At 41.8% G+C, this 22543-nt stretch overlaps 2 protein-coding genes across 5 annotated transcripts in view; one reads left to right on the plus strand and one right to left on the minus strand.

Moving 5' to 3' along the window:
- SLC25A21 (solute carrier family 25 member 21) overlaps positions 1-1264 on the plus strand; it is a 498283-nt gene extending 497019 nt beyond the window's left edge. For all 4 annotated transcript variants that reach the window (XM_055361149.1, XM_055361151.1, XM_055361150.2 and 1 more), the window contains one exon: positions 426-1264. In XM_055361149.1, coding sequence (XP_055217124.1) covers positions 426-487 — 62 coding nt within the window. In that variant the 3' untranslated portion in view covers positions 488-1264. The remainder of the gene's footprint in view (positions 1-425) is intronic.
- A 518-nt stretch (positions 1265-1782) lies between these two features.
- On the minus strand, positions 1783-19432 carry PAX9 (paired box 9). The gene is made up of 4 exons (XM_004055093.5): positions 19036-19432; positions 17613-18239; positions 14543-14682; positions 1783-4950 (listed from the first exon to the last, which is right to left on the minus strand). Exons 1-4 carry the CDS (start codon positions 19037-19039, stop codon positions 4696-4698), a joined length of 1026 nt encoding a protein of 341 aa, XP_004055141.1. The 5' UTR covers positions 19040-19432; the 3' UTR covers positions 1783-4695.
- Between the last annotated feature and the right edge of the window lie 3111 nt (positions 19433-22543).

Genomic DNA, 22543 nt, shown 5'->3' on the forward strand with positions numbered 1-22543 from the left:
GATTTTCTTCTTGAATGCAATTAAGACTGCTAATTATGGACTGAAAAAGATAAATCCTTTATCTACACATGAAGAATCTGAAGGCTTCTGTTCACAGGAAAGCCACATGCCCTTACATGACTAAATATGCCTATATTTATTTACTTTTAAAAACTAAAAGTGCTTGAAAAAGAATCTGATGACAAATGATGAAAGTTGCAAAAACTCATGGGGAAAAATGTATTTGGAGACTCAAGATGGTCTTGATTTTATCCTGAGAATTTTCTACAGTAGTTTATATCTTTGTATTGAAGCTCCAGAACTGTTGATTCCGAACAGCCTCTGCCTGACAGGCTGTGCGAGACATCATGGATTCAGAAACCCAGTGGGAAAGCCAGTGCTATTCCAGAGGATTTGCAATAAAAAACAGCTCTTTTCTTTTCTAGGTGGTGCAGTGATGCTGCTGGTTTATGAATACACCTATTCATGGCTTCAAGAGAACTGGTGATTGCCTAGGAAGTGTTTTTCCCCCTTGAGATAATGGATATTTGCTATGCAGCACCATGAAGAAGAGAGACTATCGATCGGCCAGGTGTATAATTATGAAGGAGAAAACTGTTCAAGAACAAAATCTATTTTAATACTTTAAAAAATGTCTATAGGCAACTTGAGATTATAGTTTTGGCTGTATAAATAAAACTGTAAGAAGAAAAAATAATATGAAACAATGAGGTATTTAAAGTGAATATAGAAAAATAGCATAGAAATCATATATTTCATAAAATAAATAGAAACTTTGTCTCCTATGTTCCTCTTCAATGCTTCACAATGAAAATTCATTGTATTGATCAGCATTTTTCCTAAGAGGTCTAGAAATGCTTAAACTATTGAAAATAAATCAAATTATTCAAAGACTGGATTAAAAAAAGTTAAGCCAAAATTTAAGCAGTTTTTATAATGAATTAAATTATTCCATAAATAATATTTAAAGAGCACAAGAAAAAATTTTTAAAGTGCACTAAAATGACCTTTTAAGAATGTTTAATTTTATGAATACTATGTTAAAATGTAAATCTGTTGGTTTTCTTTAGTAACTATGCACATATCAGCTCTATTTTCCTACATCTACTTTATATCTCATATTGCTGTAAGATAATAAATAGGTATTTTAAAACATTGTTTAAAACAGAATGTTAAAACACTGTTGTTTAAGCATGTTTAAATCATGATATTCCAAATCTCTTCTAACAAGTAGGAAACATGAAATAAAATTTACTTTCCTCCACATAGTTCTCTTTGAAGACAAGTTTTGTTGATGAGATATTTTCATGTTAAATCACAAATTGGAAACACCTTTGGACCCATTTGTCAGCCATCAGTATTTGCATCCAAATACCTTTGTTCAGCATGCCTACCTGTGCCATTTTTAGGAAGAATGTATAGAACAGAACTGCATTTTCAGGTTATTAGTTTTAAACGACAACTTCAGGTGGGAAGTCAGCTGTCTGCAGTATTAAAATATGTATGATGAAGGGGAAATGTTCCGAAAAAGAAATACACTTAGCATTTCTAAGGATTACTATACTAACAAACAAACACATATCAACAAAAATATCTCCTTGGTCTTGATGTAACCAAACTTGATTTTATATCTGCATCCAGAGATGATGCTGATTCAGTAAAGTCAACAAGAATAACTGAAAGTCCATATGACACCTGTCCTAAGTTACTACCGAGGGCTATTTCTACTACGGGGCTATTTCACTAAAGCATTTTGAAAATAAAAAGTAAAAGATAACATGGTAATTATTACTTTTTATTAATTTAGAGCATTTGAAGTATAAAAATAAAAGGCTTTTGACATACTGTATATACATACATAGCCTTCTGTTGTACATCCTTTCCAACGTGTTTTTTAAAATTTATATTTCAGTCCAATATTCAATAAAAGGGTCATTAAAAACAAAACAAAATTGTGAAAAAAGAGAAATAAGAATGTGTCTCTGTTGCACAACTGCATTCTATCCTTGCAGGTAATATTCTTAACATCCAATGAGAGCGCTGCCTGCATAGAGGCCATGAAATTGAACCTTTAACCTCTCCACGTGGATCAGATAGAAAAGGATTTCTGAAGAGTGCATTTGCCAGTTTAAAAGGAACACTTTTACCATCTATGAGATAGAGGAAATATGTCAACATTAACCAATAATAATAATCTTTAAAAGTTAACCCTTTAATCCATCCTGTTTTCCTTCTCGTATTTTAAAAAGTGGCTTTAAATCATAATTTTCTTTGAATAGCAAATTGTATCTGTTATATTTTAAAAATTACTCCATGTGAATTCACTGTTAAGACCTAGAGGGAGAAAAGGAAACTTCAATACCATTAATATTAGATTTTTAAAAATACAAGAACCAAAAAAAAAAATTATAAATAGCACAATAACAAGAGATTTCTTAATTTAGATAAAGAAAATAACATTATTTGCGTTTCCACACAAGCAAGTAATATTTTTTAAAGCCCCCTAACAGCCACCTAAAAACATTTGATAAAGAATAGTTCTGTACCTTACATCAGTTTTTCAGATGACAGGAGAGTCCCTGTATGGTATGGTTTTAAAGTCTCCACCAAAATGTTGGATTGGATCTTTGTTCCATTCAGTTTATAGTCTATTTTCTCACCAGACTGGGAACTCCAGATGTCAATGGAAGTTTTACAAGATCAAAGGAAGACTATGGCCCTGAGAGTTCATCTGCTCCTTCTGCTTATTCTTCTCCTGAAGTTATAATCCTCTATTTGTAGCACTGAATTTCGGTTGCTTTAGAAATAAATGCAGTTCAAAGCTCTCTATAAGATATCTGCTGTCTGAAAAAAGGAGTCACTCTAACATAACGTGTGTCAGAAATCTGCTTACTGTTTACATCCTAGTGATTTGAAAACCTAACTAATCTAGCCATCTGAGTTTTAAATGAAGCCACGAAACCGATGTGGTGGAACCGCATTGCCATGTAGACTGTGCACAGCACAGACGGGAAGAAATTAAAATCACCTAGGGAATCCATCTTCAACATCCATATCCAGTGAGGTGCTCTTTTAGTTATTGCACAGAATTAGTACCACAAAACCCTCAATATGTTAATTTTCCAACAGCTGAATTGTACCAATGTCCTAAAAACATATTTTTAAGCCTATATTGCCAAACAAGAACTTCCTCAACAGAAGGGATTAAAAACTGTAGAATTTTGCCCCAGAAAATCAATTGTTTTAAAATACAACACATACTCACGTGCTCACACACACATATACTCCACAACTGTTATTAACATTAAAGTGAAAACTAAATTGGTCTAGAAAGGTTTATGAGTTAAACTGTGTCCTGTAATTTCAGAAATGAATAAAGGGAATTTGTTAAAATTAAATAACATTGTATTTCTAGTACCACCACCAGTCTACCTGCATGCGAAACATGCTTCTGTACAACAATGTAAACTTCACAGCAAGCCATTGTTACATTCATTAGAGCAGAACTTTCCATTTTCTTTAAATTACAACATAATTTGGGGCTGAGATTGCTGAACACACAGGTAAGCCAACAATAACAGTACAATTTAGTTTCACAGTGGTTTTCTTTACACAAAGTTCATTTTAAGCATCTTTGCAAAACATTTCACATTAAACTTAAGTTTCTAAGTGACTTCCTTTAGAGCCTTCTTGTTCAGATATTTTCCACCCTCTTGTCTTTATATGCTTAGCATGTGTGTTGTTTGATTAGGTACAAAATGGGAGACTGGCTTGTTTTATCTGTTTTTCGTGTCCTCTGCTGTAGAAAGAAAGTGTCCTTCATGAGATGTTGAAGCCTTCACTGCATACACAAAATTTGGGGGCAAGTCCAGGTCCAGGAGCCCGAGCAGCCCACCACCAAACAGAGACAAAGACGTTGCCAGAAAGTCACCTTTGCAAAAAAGAAAGAAAAAAATAGAGAGGGGGTGGGGCTGCGGGGAGGGGAATATCTTACGGAATGAAGACACAAATGCACCATCCAGAGTCCGTATTTACAAACTAATAGAAAATATAAACATTATTGTGTTTGGAACCAAGTCAAAACACCAGGGAGAGCTAGATTCAGATATTGCTTGGGTTCTACATATATTTTTCAACAAAATAGGTCATGTCTTAAAGATAAACAAAGGATCACTCAAACAAGTCACTTATTGATTTGTTTCCTAATGATGAATTAAAGCTTACTTGGTTACCATATTTGATTAGAGGGTGTAGCATAATTTTTTCTATAAGTATTTTCCTTTATTGATTTTGCAAAATCTCAACAATTGCACATTTCAAAATTCAGGACGATTTAGAATAAATATACACATGTGGTTTTACCAAAGACTAGTTTGTAAAGTTCCTTAAACCCTTTGAAGGGTGTAGGTTTCTTTGTTATGTTAAGACAGTATGTGGGCAACACAAATGTCTCATTCAATGCTTATTGTTGCTCTTGTTTTTAAATCCTAAAGTCATGTCAGTTTTTCTGCAAGAGAAAAGTTATGGCAAGAAATATGTAAGTGTCATTAGCACAAAGGATGTGAGTCCGTACAGCCAGCTTTCAAGTCAGGAGGGTTGGAGGGCAGGAGGGGTGGGATGTGAGACCTGGGAATTGGGGGAGGAGGTGCTGAGACAGGGAGACCCGGGTGAAGCTGCTGGAGACGGAATTTCCCATCAGAGCGCGGAAGCCGTGACAGAATGACTACCTTCTCTGGCTGCCTGCATTCCCTTGAACGCCAGCGATGCCGGAATGTCACAGTTGTGGGGAGACAATGAGGTGCCCCCAGCATGTTGCCACCCATGTCCAGCAACATAACCAGAAGGAGCAGCGCTGTAGGTCATGTAAGGCGACACTTGGGCTGGGGTAGGGTAAGGAGCCATGCTGGATGCTGACACAAAACTGCCCACAGCTGGGAGACCATTTGGTGCCTGAGAGGAGTAGAAAAGAAGTGAAAAATAATCACATTATAGGAGTGAACATTTCACACGTTCTTAGAAAGAAGCAGAACTTAAGTCTGAGTAAGCCAGCAATGCTCTGACTCTACTCTCCGACTTTTTAAAAAAATTTGAGCTTTATTATATTCTAAAGACATTCACAGTCTTGCCACTTAAACAAACATAATGACAAGATATTATTCTTTCCACAAACATTTAGAGAAAGCTGCAACCAGAAAATTCGTAGTATTTGCTTGTGCCACTTGGAAGTACAGGAAGGAGGTGCAGGGTGAGAAAAGAATTAATGGTAATTAAATACTCTTAGAATCTGTTCGGCTGTCCTCATTGCCTTTGTCAACCTTCCTGGGACTTGGATTTTGTTTGGCTCTTTTGTTGAGGCACTTGTGACAGGCCTGGTTGGTATAACTTTCATTTTCAGTAAAGAAGGGCACAGACTGCAGCCTGTCATGTTAAAAAACGCACAACAAACACGACCTTCGTTAGAGAAAATATAGACCATATTTTAAGAGATCATATTGAAAATGCCCGTTGGACAAAGGACATACAAAAATCAGGCACTTTGTCTTGTAAGGATTTTTAAATGAATATTGCAAGTACCTTTTCCAGGACTGTTTTATCAGAAAGGAAACTGTCTTTCCCCATATAAAAGAACTGCATATGCCTGGTTTTGAAATAGGAAATTTTGCTTGCAAAGTTTTTGGGTCCTGTGATGTGAGTTTTTAAAAGCCACGTGGATAAATCTCTTGAAGTGAATTTAGAAATTAAAATCTTTGTTTGCAAACACAATGCAGCAGTCCCGGCAGGCGAGCCTGCCGAGAAACCAGTGCTGTCTTGGCATCCAGTGAATTATTGTTGGTATCGTTACTATTAACAACACTAAAAACACCCTGATTTTTAATCCTGATTCTGGCATGAACACTGGGCATCCTTCTTCAAGTAGTCTAATTTTTTCCCCTCAATTTTTATACTCTTTAGAAATAAAGTGTAGATGCTGTGTCCTGATAGTTACATGAATGAACTGCCATTTCAACATATTTCCTAGTGAAAATATGATGTAAATACTAGAATTTTATGAGGAAAATTGATTTAATCCATAGAATTAAGTTAATCAGATGTATGTTAGCTAGGTACTTTTTCCCGTTCAATTGCAACACAGGAATTACTTTCTAATTTAATTTATTTGGGCTATTGTTTTCACTTCTGCATCTATGAGAATGCAATGGTGGGGTCTCAAAAACTATTTTCTCAATGCAGAGTAAATGAATATGTACATGGAATAGAATACATACGTGGGTATGACAACATTACTCATGCATTTCTGACAAAAAAAGAAAAATATTAGAGGGGTTAGCCTTGTGTCTATGCTCTGTAAGAACAAACACCTCATGTTGTGTTTTTCAATGTTGGTTCTTTGAAAATAGGGAAAGGGAAAGGAAGCTAAAGTTTCTTAAGTGTGTCCTATGTCCCAGGCACCAAGAAATATCCAACATATTTTACTGAGTAATGAGTATTAATGAATTATATAGTTCATTATAAATGATTGAGTTTATCATAATTACAAGATAGTGTGTCACAAATACAACACAATGTTCAACTGAAATTAAAGTGTATTTTAAGGGTCCCAGAGAATGATGCTGCTGCATTTTTTAAATCAAGAAACTACCGCACATAACTGTTGAATACAAATGAAATCTTATCCTCTTTTTATACAAGGATATAGATTAAGAGGTTTAGCCATGTACCCTCAACCAATTGGCAAGTCAGTGGCCATGTGTTAAAAGAATTTATCACCCCTGCCCAATGCAGGGTCCTCTGTAGCATATCATACTGTTTTTCCTGAACACTTAAAAGATAGATGCAATTTAATTTAAAACTAGTGCATCTTTTGAGACAACATCTGGTAACAAATTCTTTTCTCTCCTAGAACATGATTCTCATTGTCAGATCCTCATCTGTTTCTTAGCTTCTAAAAAAAAAATAGTTTCTTCCACTTTTTGAGAATGGCTGATTATGTCTCAAAGGAGACACACTTTAAGGCTCTCAGGAGATAGGTATCAAGGTAGAGAACTATCAAATTACAGGGGAAAAAAATCTAGTTTTGCATAGTGATTATAGTTTTAATCATTTTTATTTAGAATTGTCCCAATAATCTATGATAAATGAGTTTGGAAAGAAATAAATCCTATTCAGTTATGGAAAGGTGTTCACATCTGTATGTGGTGTTAACTAATATTTTCATTTCCAGCATTGACTAATATTTTATACTACTGATGCCAATGTGAACTAACAATAATGAAATAGGAATGCTAACATTAAAATTACCTCTAAAATAATAAAAATCTTTGGCCAACATCATATAGGGACATAAAGTTAAAAAATTTAATATTATACATGGCAGAAACAATGTTCTAGTTAGCAGAACATAACTGTTGGCGAGTTCTATTTTTCATCACAGCTAAATTTTTCCTACCCATTCTTTTTTCTTTGTATTTTATCTATCATTCAAAATTACAGTTCTCTCTGAAATCCTTGCTTAGTCATCTTCCATTTTCTTACACCTTTGCCCTTGGAACTCTTGCTCATTGATCTGCCCCATTTACTTGGACTCTTGAGTTGTTTTGTTGCAATGTCTATGGTCCCCTTACATGGACTCACTTCTTTTTGCCCAGAGATGTTCCCCCTAGAAGATGGCCCTCAGAGGCATGCTGCATTGAACTTTTATCTTAGATAATGATCCTGGAATTTAGGTGCAGGCAGGACATTGGATTTAGGCCTGTATTAACTTCTAGTGCCTTATTTATTCCATAATTACATTCATTTATCAAGTGTAAAAAAATGAGCAAATTTTTCCATGTTTGTCCAATTTCTCATACTTAATGCACAAACTTGCTTTATGTCATTATTCTTAGTACTAAATATTTCAAAGTTCTCTTAAATCCACAATATTTATTTAGTATCATTTTAGTGAGGCAATCCCTTTGTACTGCAGAAAGATAGGGTAGGAAGAGAAGCTCGGAGATGGTTGATTTCATCTCATAGAAAAAGGTGGCCGGGCACGGTGGCTCACGACTGTAATCCCAGCACTTTGGCAGGCTGAGGCGGGCGGATTGCCTGAGGTCAGGAGTTCAAGACCATTCTGGCCAAAATAGTGAAACCCCGTCTCTACTAAAAACACAAAAATTAGCCGGGTGTGGTAGCAGGTGCCTGTAATCCCAGCTACTTGGGAGTCTGAGGCAGGAAAATTGCTTGAACCCGGGAGTCGGAAGTTGCAGTGAGCCGAGAGATCGCATCATTGCACTCCAGCCTGGGCAACAAGAGTGAGACTTCATCTCAAAAAAAAAAAAAAAAAAAAAAAAAAGGAAGAAAGAAAGAAAGAAAAAAGAAAAAGGCAAGGAGAGGCTAAAGCGTTTGCTTAAAAAAAAAAACAAATCTTTAAACTTAAACAGTATAAAAATAGCCCTTAGTTTTCTCTCAGGTTAAATTACGACCTAGCTTGGGGGTCTGGAGAGTTTTGTCTTAATTTTACTTTTTACTTTTGAAGTTCAGATTTATAAATTTAGAAAAAAAAGGAGCAAGTAAACGTGCTTTAAAATTTACCTGCCTCCTGCCGCCTTCATTATTTATTCATTTTAGTGACTCAATAAACACATCAATTTTCTCACTATTAATTTTGACACATAACATTAGTAAAAGATATAAATCTCTATTGGGTCAAGTAATTGTTATTTATGAAGCAATCACTGAAAGAGTAAAATTTTCCACCGCAAAGGAAAACAACTACAGGTAGCACTGATGTTTGTTTATTCTTTCCAGTAAAAGAGTACATGACTTAAACGTCCCAAATCGGTTTAATGTTTTCAGTGAAGGGCATGTAATTAATCTGAAAAGCTAGTTAGGCTGAGTAGAGACTACCAAATGTACACTATAAATAAGTGGGAGCAAACATGCTAAATTACTCTATTTAATTGGATTGTAAATATGATTTATAAATCAACCAACATACGGAATCCCCAGGGAAGAGTAAACAAATTTTCCAAATGAAACCCCAGCAATGGGCATGTAATGGAAATCTCATTTTTGAAAATGACTTTACCTAAAGATTCCATAAATAAGACTTCAATCCATCAACTCCTTTCTCATGTGGATCTTCCATGAAAGGCATGAGAATTCTTTCCCCTGAAAGAACTGTGCAAAGGTGCTCTCTATAGCAAACTATCTTCTACCTAAATTTGAGAAGGAGATTTACTAATACAAAGCAAAATAGACTAAATTGCATACCCTAGAAAAAAGTAAGTTACTGCTTTGTTTTAATACTTTTAGGAAAAGACCAACTTCATCACACTGACATTAACGGAAATAGTCTAGAAAAAAATATATAAGATGCAATGTAGTTCTTCTAGTTAAGGTTATCACAAGAAGAATGAAAGTACAAGTTTTAATTTCATTTGTTCCAAATGTTCAAAATACAGATTTACCAATTTTTTAAAAGTAACTTTGGTGAATATGTTGAGGAACTGTATTGGCAGAGGGCTAGATTGTAAACTGTCTGAGGACAGGGACTTGCCTTAATCATCTTGTATCCCCACAAAACAGGATACATCATAAGCATTCCACAACCATATGTATACTTAAGTTAGTATAGGTTTGTGAAAGCAAAAGATGTGACACTGTGGCTTAAAAAACAAAGCAAAAATGTAGGCACCGTTTATCACAAAACAAGCATTACACTTGAAGCAAGCAAAATGAATAAAGCTGTTGAAAAAAGTAAACAGAAGTTCTAACCTAGCCATTTATTATTTGATTTATGGTTATTCCATTTATCCTCCCTCCTCCAAGTAAAGGAAAATACGTTAGTATCAAAACACTTGTGACCACCATAAAACTGGTATGGCAAATGTCTGGCAATTAGAGGTTATAGACCATTATTCAAATTCTGGGAACTGTCTACTCAACATTATTTATCGTGAAGATAAATGCAAATAACAGTGCCAGGTCCTCTACCCGCAATCTGCTTTCACTTATCAGTTCAACCTGGTCCTCTTATGATAAAATGAATTTACCTTGGCTTTATAATAAAGTAGATTTAGCCACAAATAGAGATGTGCTTCACCTAGAATTTCAACCTCGATATCATAAGCAAGAAAAAGTTTTGGATCTGAAAATAAACAAGATTTTCTCTTTTTTGGTGAACTCATTTTTCTGTCATTCTTCCATTTTTAATGCATTATGCAATGACCTAGTAAAACATACCTGACAAAATGAAATGATGGTTATAAATATGGTTTCAACATTCATCCAACAAGATCTTAATTATGCTTACTTATCATATTGTAGATCTAAATGTCTCTAAGAAATGGAAAGCCGCTATTTAAAAGCTTTTCTAAATTTTATAATTTTCCAAATTATTATTAAAATTGACATAGCCTTGAAAATTTTGCAATTACCTTTCCCTGCTATTTTATACAATACATTTTACTGATATATGATCATTAATTTTATTTTGAAATACTACTGGTTAAAATGTAACCAGGGCAAAGAATGTTTTTCATAACACATAACATTATGAATTTCAAAGACACTCTGCTGGCATTTGCCTAAGATTTCATTGTCTATAAATCATAAATTATTTACAAAAATTAACTTTAATATGAAGACAAATTTAGTGCAATATCATTTATATCTTCCTGAGAATAGTACATCCACGAGGACAGCCAGTTTTTAAAATAATACACTAGAAAATCACATTCAGGATTCTAGAAGACTATCTTCACTTCAAATGCATGTGCAAGTAAATGCTTCATAAGAATTTCAGATTATATCTTTAAATTCAACTATTTTCACAACTTAATTCTGAACTTTTAAAAAGTTCAAGTATTTATAGACTATTCTCTATTTCTGACATCTCAATCTGTAGCTAGTGTTATATTAAACTTGCCAAATTAATATCTGCAACCCCAAAATGAAGATACCCAAAGCTTATAAATCTGTCACTCCAATTACTTTAGAGTATCAGATATGCAATGTATCTTTCTTGAGACAGTATGCCCATTTGTAGAAAATTTTTCAAGAACTATACAATTATTTATATATAGTTTGAATAAAATTGAGGCATTAATTCATGAAATACTTCCTAAAAGGGCAAATGTATTCCAGTCCCTATGATTCTCTATATAAGGTTTTTTGGCCATTCAATTTTATTCCATTGGAGTTTTATGCTTTCAACAGAAGAGAACCGGCCATCAGGAAGCAGAGAACATTGTTGCCATTCAGAAGTAAATGGAATTAAGTACTTCTAGCCCCAATATTAACTGTGGGTATGAAAAAGCCAAAATAAATATTCTATCCTCAGAGACAATAAGGACTTCTGAATGGCACTGCAAAATATTAATTACAATGTAATATTAATATGTAAGACAAGTTAGAATATTCTAAACTGAATTTTCAAAGACAAAAGATAGGTATATGCATAGCTGAAATGTGCATACAGTTTTAATTACTAGGAATCAGGACATCTGTCTTTACAGTTTAAGCTGAAAATAGAAACTCTAGATTATGGTAATCAATAGTATCTATACTCAGTTGCATAGTTTAGCCCTTTGGTAATTCTACAGATGTCCTCAAGAAAAATATGCTTTAAGCTCTATGATTCTGAATTCTCAATTTCCTTCTTTGTATAATAAAATTAAACTAGTATCATATAATTTTGCACTATTTAATAACAATCACAAATGCCCTGAAAGTGGGAAAATTTTTAAAGCTTTTTTTTGGCCAAAGACATTCAAGTTTTTGTCCATAATATAAGCAGAGGGAAAAATACGTGTTACCAGAGTTTACATTTTGGTTGAAATATGCTGATTCCATTTTGAAAAATAACTTTTAAAAATAAATCTGCCCTTTGAATATTGGTAAGAGAAATGCACATATATGGGCAACACTTTACCTTTGTATGTTTATAAACAAGTATTAATGTGCAATTTAACCTTACATGAAATCAATGTCTAAAGTTCAAAACTGCTCAGAAAAATGGCACGGCTGAACTTGGCACATCTTCAACATTAAGCACTATTTTCATAATTATCATAGAGTAGCCACTAATTTATATTATTCTTAGAAACTTTTCAGGTTTTGAAATTTTACATCATTTGAATTATCTAACTATTAAGTACATTGCAATGCAGAAGATTAGCCTATTGCAATTAAGAACTTCGCAAGTGTAAGTTTCATATAAATATTTTTATTCTGGAAAAAATAGCTTATTAAGTATTTAGAGCAATATTTATTTGGTTACTTATTTCTTTAAATTATATTCTTTTATAAATGTGATAATTTAGTGATTTAAAATTTAGTATATAAAATGTAATCTATTTTTAATAATCAGAATATCAATTATTTAAAACTTCAAATTTTTTATTTTAAATAATTTGTCAGTTTAGTTTTGAAGTGTATTATAAATTAAGCATTTCCAAACAAATTTCAATGTTAGATCTATAATTCAAGGAAGAGCAAATAAAAATAACTGGCCGGCACGGTGGCTCACGCCTGTAATCCTAGCACTTTGGGAGGCCGAGGTGGGTGGATCACGAGGTCAGGAGATCAAGACCAGCCAGGCCAACATGGTGAAACCCTGTCTCTACTAAAAACACAAAAATTAGGTGGGTGTGGCGGTGCGTGCCTGTAATCCCAGCTACTCGGGAGGCTGAGGCAGGAGAACCGCTTGAACCCGGGAGGCAGAGGTTGCAATAAGTAGAGATCGTGCCACTGCACTCCAACCTGGCGACAGAGCTAGACTCCGTCTCAAAATAAATAAATAATAAGTATAAAGGGTTTTTTTGGGATTATGACTGCTTGATATATAAACTGGGTTCATCAATGACATGTGGGAATTAGAAACTTTTTCAACTCTATACTTCACAATGTTATTCCAATAAATGATGACCTAATAAAAAGCACTGAGCACCTATTAAATGCTTGCTTCTATGGTAGGTGCTTTATATACACTCTTTCTATTGTTTGTAACAAAATCCCTTGAAGCTTTTTGACTATGGTCTCTCAGAACGAAGTATACTCTGATAAATATTACTTACTTTTACACGTGTCTTTTTAACTGCCACTTAGAACCACAGGCAATACTGAATAAATGCTTACTATGTGCCATATGGTTGCATTATCTCATTGAATACTCATAACATCTCTGGGTTGTTATGACCCATAACATCTTTTCTCTGTTTTAAAGATGAAGAAATAGAGACTAAACATTAAATAATTTCCTAAGAAGTCGTACAGCCAGAGATCGGAGCTCCTAACCATTGTACTATTCTGCCTTTTCTTTGCAAATTACGAATTAAGGGTGGGTCGTTTAGTAAAAGAAAATGACAAACTTCCTTATCATTTCTCATTGACATTCTTCACAGTAGAAACAGACTAAGGAAAAGGGCTCTCTTTCCTTGCTATTTTCTGTGTTATTTGCCATTGGAGAGCCACTAATATGTATTCTGATTCTATTTCAACAAAATAAGAGAGGGAAGAGGAAGTGGAAGTGGAATTTGTTACAGAAAATAATGACTAAGATGTTTTTTCAAGTGAATAAGAGGAACAAATTCCACTTAATTTTAAAAGCTGATCTTGACAGACAAGAAAACATTAAAAATTTTAAGTCTTCAAAATAATAAAACGAAAACTGAATAGCTTGAGGCTTTGGAATTGAGTTTGGGATTAAGAGATTTGCAAACCTACTGGGGTCTGCTGGGGAAACTTTACATTGCCTTAAGGTCCGGTTTTTGAGAGTTTTGAACTCTTGACTCCAGGACGGTGATGAATTTAGACTTAAATCTGGGGCTTTTGTTGTGGTGGTTGTTTAGCTTTTCTCGGGGGGGGGAAATAAAAACACGAGTGTTTTAAATTTTCCTTTGGAGACATGAGGGAGGGACGGAGGGAAAGAAAAATTAAACGGTCCACAGCCAGTCCGTATAATTTGAGGTTTTCTCACTAACTTCCTTGGGAGATTACAATGTGACCTTTAGTCGAGAAAATGGTAGCTTTGTTACGTTTATCTGGGTGCCCCTCTCCGCAGGATTGGCCAAGCGTGTTTGTCCGAGAGCCACCGGAGAGAAAGTCCGAACGTGAGGACCCTGCAGCCGCCGAGACCCGGGGCGCGCGTTTCGCGGGCGTGAAGGCGCGGCTCTGAGGCCCCAGGGCTGCTCCGCCCGGCCCTTCAGAAGCGCCTTCTTTGGTTAACTCTACCCCCAATGACAGCCGCCTCCCCAAGCCCCCGGAGGCCGACAGGCCTGGAGGCGCTTCCCAGAGCCTCGCCCCGGGGAGCTGCCGCCCCAGACCCCCCCGCGCCCTGACGAGAGCTCCCGGCCCCTGGCGGGGGTCGAGGTCCCAGCTCCGCCTTCCAAGGCTCAGGCCTCTGCTTCGCCCCGGTCCACGAAGGATCTGGCTCGTAGCAGCAAAGGGACGCCAGCCTGGGCTTCTCTCGCGGGAAGCTCAGACAGGGACCCGAGTGTTCCATCGCCTAAATCCCCGCCGCCACGCGGCCCACCTGGCCGGACCCTCGCCTCCTCACCTGACCGTACTTGGCTTCCTGCTCCAGGGCTCCCTTCTCCAACCCGTTCACCGCGTGCGGGGCGGCGGCGGGGAAGTTGTTGCGGCCCAGGCTGCTCCACTCCTCCACCTTGGGGCTGTGGTAGGGGGAGCTGTCGCTCACTGATGGAGAGAAGAGAGGGTGTCAGGCCGGAGGCCCAGCCCGCGCGCCCCACTCTTGAGACGGGACCCAAACCCGCGACGGAGAGCTGGAGGGCTTAGACCTTGGGTCGGCTCCCTGCCCTTGGCCTCCCGAGGGCGCTGGGCCCAGCCGCGACCTCCTGTGCTGCCAGCCCAGGGCCTGGTGAAGTTTTACTCCGCTCAGAGTAGGCCTTTCCAAATTCTCTGACCCACGCCTGAGGGAAGATACTTTTTTCTTTTTCAACCGGTTTTTGATTTCCCTCCGCCCCTTTGCTCTCCCAGGGCAAAGGAGTGGAAGAAACCTAAATCAGAGAAGGAACCCTTAAGGCTGCACGTGCCGTTCTCCACCTCCTCATTCTTAACCCAAGGCCGACTGGGGGTTGACAACGTTTTGGCAGTGGGGCTGGCTGAAAAGAAAGAGAGGAGCGTCTGACCTAAGGGTGCCTGCACTGGTGCTCACTGCACTGTGGGGATCTGGTACTTATGTCAATAGCGAACAAAAAGACCTGCACAGTCCTTTGCAAACAAATAACTAAATTATTCCCACGATACAGTGCAAAATATACATGCACAGATTTCTGCTTTGTGTGTGCATAGGGCTCCCCTTGATACTCTACCTCTACACATTACATATGTGATATGTGCATATGACTTAAAAATAAATCTTGCAATTACCACTATATATGCCATGGGTGTTAGTGGCAGGGTTTTCCTGAAAGAGTTTAAAATATATATATACAAGAAAGAGAAAATGAAATAGGTTAAGAAAATGAAAGTAAAATTAAGTGTTAAGGTGTAATGCCATCAGTTATTCTTTCTGTTCTTGGTGGAGATGCAAAGAAAATTGTATGGTGTAAAGTAATTACTATAATACCTGGGGTTGAGAATATTGAATTATTGGCGTTTTTCAGTGACCAGGTATAGTTTCAAAGAGATATGTGAAGGCTACAAACAATGTATGTTTGTCTTTGGGTCCTATGGGTGGAGGAGTGGTTTGGCAAAGCCATTGTAACTTGATTTTAAACACTTCCATCTAACACAGTGCTTTAAAAGTGTGAGCATTTTTGTAGAAATGATCATTTTTATAATCACAAATGTGTCACAAACTGGGTTGTTTAAAGCTGGCATCCAAAATCACAATAATATCTGAAAGGAAAAGTTGCTCCTTTCCATTCTCCAATACTTTCCCAACTGACATTTGCTCTGATGGTAGGATCCCTAGGCAGGAAAAGTTTTCTTTTAAACTCTGTCAGCCTTTTTTTTTTTTTTTTTTTTTTCACTGTGTCTCCTCCTCTACCACCCCCAAGAATTAGATTGAGCCCCATTTGCACCAGGAAACTGTGTTTTGGTCCAGAACTGCCTGTCTGTCTTTGCCTTCCCAGACAAAAGGCAGTCGGTGGGCACAAGCCTGAAGTTATCTTAAGAAATTGAGATCCCCCTGTGAGCCCCCATTTCTGCTGATCTCACACTTTCCCATGAACAGGGGCTTCCTTTAAATGTCAGTGAGGTCAGTTTATCCTATAAATCAAGGGCAAACTCTCTCCAACTATGGCTCCAAGTAGCTCCAAATAAGACAAAACTGGGCTCTTGTAAACTTGCAGTCAGAAAACAAGAAGATGAGAAATCAGAGCCCTGCTTTAATTACTTAAAAAGATAATTGTGCCAATGTGGTGGCAACCAAGAAAGGCAGGAAGTAATTAAAGAAACTATTTCCCCCTTTCCTATTTAATTTTTCCTCTACACTTTTAAAACTTTAGGCTGAGAAATTAAGAAAGTGGACTATCTACACATTATTTAAATTCTGCATCTAGGTCATTTAGACTTTCTTTTCTCCCTACCAAGAAAAAAGTTAACGCCTTAAAAAAAAAAAAAAACTCAGTAAAAGAAAACAAACTCAGGTCTCCTGCGGAAGCCGGACTGGGCAGGAGGGCTCGGGGAATCCTTCTGACTAGGCAGAAAGGACGCTTAGGACTAGGCAAGGTCAGGGGTGAGAAAGGAAAGAAACAGTGGGGTGGCACTGCTTAAAACATGCAGGAACTAGATAGATATCCACTTGCATTCTCGGGGACCCGGGGACCCGGGGACCCCAAAGGAAAGTGGCAGGCTAACTGAAAAGAACAGTAAAAGGACAGCATGGAATTGCCCGCATTTTATCTCCATCACTGCAGTGGCTGATGCCACTTCCCTTCCTAAGATATATACAGTGAAGTCTGTTAAGTTAGAAAGTGAATGGAGAGAGAAAGAGAGAGAGAGAGAATGTGAATATGACTTCGTCTGGGAATGAGTTACATGCAAGTTACTAGTAGTAACTTCAGGACCTCCATTTCCGAGGAAAATGAAGTGAAGCATAAGAACGAAACCAATTAGGTGACATTTGAACTTCCTGCCTGAGCAAATTTGGCCTGATTACCAGAATCGGAGAATACTTCAATTTCCAAGGCCTGCTGGACTCCTCCCGGCCAGACTTCTCCCGGCCGTAGTGATCCCCAAGCAAGCTGCTCTGCCCACAGCGGAGTCTGCAGCCGGCAGCCCCAAGCAGGCTCGGGCCTCCCGGGCTGCGCCCCAAGTCCAGCCCCGGCCGCACTCTCCAAGTGAGCAAGCCGGGCTGAGGCTGCCTCGGCGCGAGAGGCGGGGGAGGGTGGAAAATGCGAACCATGTGTTGGGGATGGGGGGATGTTATGGGTCTGGTAGTTTGAGATGAGGCAGAAGACTGTGTGTGGCAAGGAAACCAGGGGCATGAGTTTCAAGTTAATGAGATCAGAACACCCCCTAGGAAGACTCCTTACGTTTCCAAAGGAAAAAGCCTCAGATGGTGGGAAAGACAGTGTCCCTGAGGCTGCAGATACTGGGACCTCCGCGAGAGTGCGGGGGCAGACGCTGCACATCCACACGCCCAGCCTCTGAGCCCCTACCTTGGTCGGTGATGGAGCGGATGCCCAGGATGTCGGTGACGGAGTGCGAGGAGGGCCAGGTGCGCGGCATGGCCACCGAACCGGGGATGGCAGGCACCCCGGGTGGCGTGGGCACCTTGGCGGCCGCCGCCGTGATAGGGCTGGGGTACGAGTAGATGTGGTTGTAGGGCAGCGCTGGCTGCGGCGTCGGCTGGTGCTGCTTGTATGAGTCGTAATGACCCTGCTGGGCCAAGTTGCCGATCTTGTTGCGCAGAATGCGGCTGATGGAGCTCACGGAGGGCACATTGTACTTGTCGCACACGCCGTCCGCCAGCAGGCGGTCCCGGATCTCCCAGGCGAAGATGCCGGGGTCTCTCTGCTTGTAGGTCCGGATGTGTTTCACCACAGTGGGGGTAGTGACCCGGGGCTTGCTGCCCCCGATGGCTCCTGGCAAGATCGAGCCCGTCTCGTTGTATCGCGCCAGGATCTTGCTGACGCAGCCGTGCGAGACCCGTAGCTGGCGGCTGATGTCACAGGGTCGGATGCCCAGTTGGGCCAGTTCCACGATGCGAAGCCGGATGGCGTTGGGCAGCGGCCTCCCGTTCACGAACACTCCTCCCAGCTGGTTCACCTCCCCGAAGGCTGGCTCTGCAAAATGAACACACAGCGCGCAGGGACGCGCACCCGCTGCTTGGGACAGCCGCCTGCCACCGGGCCTCCCTACGCATCCGGGGGCTGGGCGAACGCACCCGTCCCGTACTAACGACTGGGGCTGTCCCCAAACCATATGGTCCCTGAACATAGCCGAACGGCCCCAAACCGTCACGGTCCAATCGGACCCCCTCCCTCATTCCTGCCGTGCCGGAGGCCCCTACGGCCAAGTAAAGTGGTGAGATGCCGGGCCTCTCCGAGCGTTCAAAAGTCTCCCGAAGCAGGGGGAGAAATCGGTCTTGACGCCTGAACGCGCTCCTTCTCGCCTGCTCCTCACTAAAGTCCTTGAGCCGTTCCCTCTCTCCACCCATCCCATCCCCAGCGTTCCTTCTGGAGACCCGGCCAGTTAAACAAAGTCTAGGGGAAGCTAGAGGGTGTTTTATTTGTTGTTTGTTTTCTTTTCTTTTCTTTTCCTGTTTTGTTTGCATGTGTGCGCGCGTGTGAAACAAAACTTGGTTTGCTACTCGGGCTGAGGGGCTCGCTGATGCCACAGCTCCCTTCTCTTAAAATCAGAAAATGGCATCAACAGCCACCCAGTAGCCAGCGTTCACATTGAACTGCTGTGCGCCGCTGACCCTTAGCGTGTTCCTACAACTTGTAGGAACACGAGCAAAGTCAATAGAGAATGTGAGCGCTTAGTGGCGCGCGCCCTCGCGCTCCCTCCCTCCCTCCCTTGCCCGCTCGCTCCCTCCCTCCCTTCCCGGCTCTGACAGGGTCCCCCGCCGCCACTCACCCATTGCTCCGAGCAGTACACCAACCCGGCCCCAGTTCCGCACTCCCAGACAGAAACTTTCCGCACAGCCTCAGTGGCCCGGCCTGTTGCTATCCCGGCCGACCGCCGGCGCCTCCGCTTCTTCCCAGGAGGAGGAGGCGAGAGGGCAAAAGGAAGAAGTAAAAGGAAGTCTGTGCCCCGATGAAAGAGGCTTGAGTTCTGCATTTCAATCTAAGCAGCAACGTGGGCTGGGCTGAGCAGGGCAGGGCGGCTCCGTCTATCACTCACTGGGGACACGCCCTAAAAGGGGCGGGTCCGAGGGCAAGCTGCATGGTGATTGGTGCGGGTCGGTGAGCGACAGCGCAGTCCAGGAAACTCCTTCCGCTGTCTCTTTCAGACTAGCTCCCCACCTGGGTGACTAAATACAATGAAAATGGGTGTTTGACATCTTCCCAGAAGCGGCACAAAAAGACAGCAAAATCAGGCTGGTAAAATGCTGAATAAACAAATGAAAGCGTTTGGTCTGAATATGAATGACTCGAAGGGAGAAGGGGCCCGAGGAGACCTCCTCCGGGGAACGATGGACATCTCAGAATTGAAGTTAAGACTATAGGTGGGAGGCGGGCGCCACCGTGCACAGGGGTGAGGGAGTTGTCTTAGCAAAATCTGTCATGCGGGCCTCTGGGGACTGTCAGGAGAGGATCTGTGTCACCTGCCGATTCTACCTCACTTCAGTCCATGCCAGGTGGCGAGAGCGCAGGTGTGAGAAGATAGGCCGGCCAAAGAAACCAGGAGGTGCGGGGAGCCCGAGCCACAGGTGGGGGCCACTGTTAAGGCCAGGGAGGTTCCTCCTACCGCCAGCTTCCTGCGGCGACCCCCCAGTCCAGGTGGACCGGCCAACCACTAGCCACACAGGCTCGAGGCACGGGCCACGGCGTGTGCGGGGAACTGAACCACAGGCGGCTAACGCTAGCGCACAGCCCCAAGTCGACCGATTGCCAGTGCGTGGGGCACTCACTATGGAGCCCAAGGCTCTGCCACATTCAGCCACTGTCCTGGGCCCCTGGCCCTCGGTGGCAGCGTTTGTGAGGGTTCTCCAAACCAGCGAGCCCTCTCGAAAGAGTTTTGTTTAAATATGAAAGAGACTTAGTCCCAAGACAGTGGACACCGACGCTGCACATGGATGTAATTCCCTCGTCTTCCATTAAGCTCCCAGAGGCCCTGTGGTTCTGCCTACTTCTGAATTTTCACTTTTATTCACTGTAAGTCTAATCTAAAGTGTACCGTATGCTTTTTTGCAGCCAAAGTTATTAATATTTGCAGTTAGTGTTGTGGAGAATGTGAATCAAAATAATAAACAAGAAGAGAAATATTTTCGTGAATTTGGGAGTTTGTACTGCTCGGGGTCGTGAACTCTGTCACTGCTACTTGACAATCCAGAAGGCTCCTTGTGCACACAGGATTCAGACTGCTTCCCCAACAGTCCCCAGGGATGTGTGTGGCTGCGGTCTACACCCAGGGAAGCTGACTGGTCCCAGATCTCAGGTTAGTAAGTTGCAAGAACCCAGGAAAAAACTGTGATCAGCATGCTTCTGCAAAGGAACAGATCTCCAGATTCCCACTTCTATGGTTAGGATGCACTCTAAATTCAAAATTACCTAACAGAATGGAGGATGTGAAAGGTAAAGATGAACTAAAACACCACTCTTTAGAATCGGAATCTTGGGGGAAATCCCACAACTAGACATACTTGAACTTGTCCCTTTTTGTTGGTTGGTTTCAAATGTTTAAAATCTTCTTGAAGTTTGACTTGATAGCAATTTCACCCTGGTCTGACCTCCAATACCTGTTGGGTGACATCGTGTGGCACCGCCTGGCATTTTTACACAAGGAGAGCCTTCGGAAATCTAAAGATTTTAGAAGCAGCAGCTCCTTCTTAAGGCTGGTAGATAAATTAGTTGAGACTTTGCCGCATCGGAGGGGAGCTTATGACTCTGCCTTAGGCTTGCGGGAGGGAATGAACATGCCCGGCAACTTGATCAGGAAGGAATCCTCCTCCCCCCTCACAGACAGACAGTGAGTATCGACCTCTGCGCCAAATCTGCTCTACTTCCGTGCACCCAGGGAAAATTTGCAGTCTGCAGGGCTGCTAGGCGGGTACAAGGATGTTCGCATACGAACAGGCAAGACCTCATGTCCCGCGGGGGGTCTGGGGACTCTGCGAGAGCTTTAGCAGTTCTGCAGCACCAGCCTAGACTGGTTCAGAAACTGATATGGTTTAGAGCTCTGGTTATATGGAGGTAACATACAACTCCCTCTTGTTCCTACCAACTCCTTCAGCTGCCACACATCTCCCCAGTTCTCACATAGGTTCAATGCCATCTCTCCCTTTCCACCTGCTGAACTTGGCTGTGACCATGTGGCCTCAGCTGCTGCGGATCCCCTGGGCGTGCCAGGGGTAGCAACTCAGTGGGCAGGGGGCCTGTCCGCGGCTCTGGCGGCTCCCCGCAGGCCCCACTCATGCCGGCGGTTGCAGGTACTGGGTGCTCTTGGCATTCTCAAGAGCGCAGGAAGAGTCAATTTTAGGTGTTTTGGGCCACTAAGTATCCGCGGCAAGCCGAAGACCCCGCTCTAGGAGCAAGAGAAGCCGAAGCTGCAGACAGGGTCAGCGGGATCCCCGCAGAAGAGGGTGATGCTGAAGCCTTCCCGGGGCGCGGGCCGAGTGCTGGGGCGAGGTAGTCAGCGACCCGCTGAGACCGACCGAGAGACGACGGATCTGAGGCAGAGAAAGAGGATGAAGGAAGGAAAAGAGAGAACACTAAGGTCTGGTCAGTCCCGATGAATGTAAGGATGCAGGACTTAGAACAAGAACAAGGGTCAGCTGGAGTCTGCCGCCTGGTTACACTGCTCACTCTGGACTCAGAAGATCTCAAAGAGATCGGAAGAATTTCGACTAAAAGGAGAAATTTAAGACCAAAACCAAAACACAATCAGTAAGGCCCGCAGCTGGCTCAGGCCAGGGAGAAGCCAAAAAGCCTTTCCCTAGCCGCGTCGAGGCCTCCTCCGAGGGGCGACTCGCTCTCTGGATAAATATTTACTCAGTGGGAGACTGGAAGCCGGGCCCGAGAGTGTGAAGGAGGGGGCTACACCGGGTGGGAGGAACCAGTACACTCGGCGCTGGCCGGATCCTTGTGTACACCCGCCCAAGGGGAGCAGGGGCCGGGGACTCTGGGGGCGACTCGGCCAAGGCGTGTGGCTGGGGAAGCTTTAGACCCCAGCATCGGATCGGCCGGACTCCGCCCTGCCCTCGCGGACCCCAGCCAGATGCTGTGAAGTCTCCATAAATCTGTCAGCCGTCCCAGTGCCGCGGGCAGTCACCTGCGGTGCCCCCTTCCCGGCGCTAGAGCGGCCGGCGGAGAGACGCGGAGAAGCAACGGGAATCTAGCCCGGCTGACTGTACCCGAGGGCTGCCGAAGTCAGACCCAAGCACTACAGGTTGTACGGAACGCAAGGACCCCTCCCTGTATCC

The sequence above is a fragment of the Gorilla gorilla genome, chromosome 15 (genome assembly GCF_029281585.2).
Source record: "Gorilla gorilla gorilla isolate KB3781 chromosome 15, NHGRI_mGorGor1-v2.1_pri, whole genome shotgun sequence".
Taxonomy (NCBI): Eukaryota; Metazoa; Chordata; class Mammalia; order Primates; family Hominidae; genus Gorilla; species Gorilla gorilla.

Bases quoted from the DNA above. Each gene is read 5' to 3' on its own strand.
- PAX9 (XM_004055093.5), bottom strand. The intron at 14,683-17,612 runs GTAGGGGCTCAG...TCTCTCCATCAG, and splicing joins CCGCTCCATCACCGACCAAG to TGAGCGACAGCTCCCCCTAC. The intron at 4,951-14,542 runs GTGAGGAGGCGA...TACTCCTCTCAG, and splicing joins AGGAAGCCAAGTACGGTCAG to GCACCAAATGGTCTCCCAGC.